General features: G+C 64.7%; 1 protein-coding gene across 1 annotated transcript in view; it reads right to left on the bottom strand.

The window, feature by feature from the left end:
* Positions 1–382: 382 nt before the first annotated feature.
* Positions 383–3,515, bottom strand: part of BAIAP2 (BAR/IMD domain containing adaptor protein 2) — a 72,474-nt gene continuing 69,341 nt past the window's right edge. The window contains exons 8-10 of the mRNA XM_026455867.1: positions 1,432–1,653; positions 1,044–1,245; positions 383–648 (exon numbers count right to left, since the gene is read on the bottom strand). Coding sequence (XP_026311652.1) covers positions 443–648; positions 1,044–1,245; positions 1,432–1,653 — 630 coding nt within the window. The 3' untranslated portion in view covers positions 383–442. The remainder of the gene's footprint in view (positions 649–1,043; positions 1,246–1,431; positions 1,654–3,515) is intronic.

Below are 3,515 nucleotides of genomic sequence, written 5' to 3'. Positions count from 1 at the left end.
TGCCACACTGAGCGGCACATCGAGGCGATGCAGCAAGGTCATCACTAGACTCTGCGGTGAGAGACCCCTGCTGTGGGGGGAGAGCCCCGCCGTGGGGGGGAGAGCCCTGCCGTGGGGGGAGAACCCCGCCGTGGGGGGGGGGGCCCCGCCGGGGGGGGGAGAGCCCTGCCGTGGGGAAGAGACCCCTGCCATGGGGGGAGACCCCTCCCGTAGGGGAAGACCGCTGCAGGGAAGTGGTTGGGGCAAAGACCCTGCCAGGAGAGAAGATGCCTGTTGCTGGTGAAGATCCTGGGTCACGCTTGCTCTCACTGCCCAGGTTTTCTATGGTGAGGACCTGTGACCTGCAGTGACTCTAAACACAAGGTCCCAGTGCATCTGAGTGTCGCTGCCCCACACACTTGCTGCAGGCAGCAGCTGCCTGGAACCCGCCCCCGAGAGACACTCACATCTTGGTCTTCTCACTCTCTCCGTAGTGCCAGCCATCGCGGGCCTCAGGCACCAGCAGGGTAATGAGGTCACCCTCCTTGAAGCTCAGGAGGGTGCTGTTGTCCCCGGCAGCGTGGGAGAAGATGGCCTTCACCCGCATGCGGCCATTGCGCTCCAGGCCGGCCGCCATGGAGCTCGAGCGAGGCAGAGTCTTGTTCTCAGCTGTTGGGACAAAGGACAGGTAAGGGGACGGCCCCCGGCTCACGCAGCAGCAAAGCCCAGGGAGCCTGGTTGAGGTGCTGTGCCCCAGGTGGGCGAGTGAGCCTTTCCCGCGCTGGCTAAGCTCTCCCAAGCAGCAGCTGCCTGCTCCTAAGTGGCTGCTGCCTGCACGAGCCGAACCCAACCCGGTACCCTACTCACGCCCTAACTGAGCGCCAGAGGCTTGACAGGAGGAAGCTGGGTGCCGGGCAGGCATGTGCGTGTGTTCCACCCATATGTAGGCACACACGGTCACACACTTGTGAGCCTCACGGTCTCCCAGTCCCCTACTCAGGGGCGTGACCTGTCTGGGGAGGCACACCCAGGGACCCAGCCCAGCACCCCAGCGGAGCCCTTACTGGTGGCATAGCTGTTTTTTGGGGTCACGCTCTTGCGCACGGGGAGTGTGTTGGAGTAGGAGTCGCTGAGCTTGCTCTGAGACTGCGGAGGAGACAGGGACTTGGGCTGGGCAGCCTTGCGGTCGGCCCACGGGCTGTAGTCCTCGCCATCCGGGCCGGCAACGCCGTTCATGATGGGTGTGCTGTCCTGGGCAGACATCCGCTGTAGGGAAGGGGGCAGAGCAGGCTGTTGCTGGAGCCCACCGCGGGCAAGACCGGGGGAAAGAGAACCCTCCACCCCCAGCCCCTCAGCAGGGGGCCTTGGGCTCTGCACCCTGGCCGCCCCCAACCCCAACAACAAGCCGCCCTCCCACCCACACCCGTGAAGCTTTCCAGAGGCCAGACTCACCCCCACGAACGGTGCCAGCTCAGGGGGCACCGGCAGGGGCTTGGCCCCCGGAATGGGGTCCGAAATGACCAGGTTGGACTTGGAGGCCGACAGGGCGCTGGGGAGGGTGGCGCCGTTGCTGGCCGCCTGCTGCATCAGTTGCACGGCGCGCTCTGGGATCTTGCTGGGGTCAGCGCAGGCCTGTTGCCACAGCGGCAGCTTCTGCGCCAGCAGCTCCTTGCCCTGAAGTGGAGGAAGCAGGAAGGGAGGAGTAAGGGCTGGCTCAGGCTCCTGCAGCTGGGCACAGCCCTGAGAGCCCTCCCTGAGCACCCTCTGGGGCTGGAGGCTGCTCTTCACCAGGTGGTGCCTCTCAGCGAGACGGGCCACCCGTTAGCCTCCGACCCCAACCCACAGAAGCGGCTGCTGGAAAAGGGTCTGGGATGCAACCCCAAGTCACGCAGTCAGGGGACCTCCAGGAATGAGAGCAAACCCAGGCCCAACCCCCGTGGGGCCCATCAGGGCCTGGAGGAAGGGGAAACGGACAGGGGCGCACAGGGTCAAACCCCGGTGGGCAAACCCCGAAGTGCTAGGAAGGCACCCCAGGTGGCCAGAGGGAGGGGGCGGTGCTGCCCAGCAGGGGTCAGCCTGGCTGCCGAGGGCAGGAAGGCGGCCCTGTCGGACACACTGAGGTTCACTGCTCCATCCACTGCCCGTGGGCCCAAGAGCCCGCTCTCCCTTGGATGTACTACTCTGCAGCCTGCTGGACACACACCAGCTGAGCACAGTGCCGACAAAGGAGCAGGAAGCCACAGGCGTGGCGAAAGGTTGTGGGACGAGGGGCCAGCCGGGCCTGGGGCCTAGGAGCTAATCAAGTAACCCCCGCCCCTCCTGGCCATTCGGCCTAAGCAGGCTGCAGGGCCTCGATTCCTGGGACCCCCAGACCCTAAAGCCCTGGGCCAGAAATGCTATGTCTCTGGCACCTCTGGGGTCTCTCCGGCTTTCACTGATCCCCCCACTCATCCCCGTTCCCTTACACACATGGCTGGGCACCCACGTGGGGGACCCACGGAGGGTGCTGGACAACAGCCCTTCTAAGCAAGTCCTGCCCACGCCACCTTCACCCCTCCGCTGCTGGCTTAGACCAGGGGTCAGCAAACCACAGCCCGAGGGCTGGCCTCCTGTTTTGTAAACAAAGTTTTACTGGAACACAGCTATACAACTATTTGTGAATTCATTCATGGCTGCCCTCACACTGCAGTAACAGAGCTGAGACTGCATGGTCCACAGAGCCAAAAGCATGAACTCTGTGGTCATTCAGAACATCTGCCGAACCCTGGCTCAGATCAGTGGTAGAGGAGTGAGTCTTGTGGGGGCATGGAGAGGCCAACAGGGACCAGCATCAGGGCAGACGGACAGGGGACACCGACCACCGACCTCACAGCAGCATGGCCCTGACACAGCGGCCACAAGCCAACGTCACCCCCTCCACCCTGAGAGCCCCGAGGCAGGCCCAAACCCAAGCACCAGGGAGCTCCTACGAACTGCCCTGGGAGGAGGCTGCCCTCACACCCTGGCCCCCAGCCCAGAGGCTTGTCCACGTGGGTCTATGGGACACAAGCCTCTTCCACACATGCCCGGAGGCCCACGAGCCCAGAAGCCCAGTTGTTGCCACTGCCCAGGCACATCCCGCAACCCCTCCTGGGAGACAAGGGCACCTGTGGCAAGCAGCCTGACTTCCCAGCCCTCCATCCCTGCAGGCAGCACCCCGGCCACTGACAGCTCTGGCTCCCTGGCCCTGTCACAGGGCCTGGCCCCCGCCAGAGGGCGCAGACGCTCGCCACAGTCCTGGGTCTAGCAGGTGGGAGGCCTGTGCTCCACAGCGCTCCCTGCCTGGCAGTTGGGGCAGCACAGCCCGTCACCAGTGAATCCCCCAGCAGCGAGGGGTCACAGGTGCTACTGCTGTCCTTACCTGCACCTGCCCACAGTGCCCAGCAGGTGCAGGCCGGCAGGAGGGGTCTCTCCAGGGAGGGAGGAGCACTTGTCTCCTGGCTGTCCCCAGGATGTGGGCACTGGAGCACTGGTTCCATATCACGTGTGTGTGTGTG

Source organism: Piliocolobus tephrosceles, chromosome 16 (genome assembly GCF_002776525.5).
Source record: "Piliocolobus tephrosceles isolate RC106 chromosome 16, ASM277652v3, whole genome shotgun sequence".
Lineage (NCBI taxonomy): Eukaryota > Metazoa > Chordata > Mammalia > Primates > Cercopithecidae > Piliocolobus > Piliocolobus tephrosceles.
This window is presented reverse-complemented; position numbering and strand designations above follow the sequence as displayed.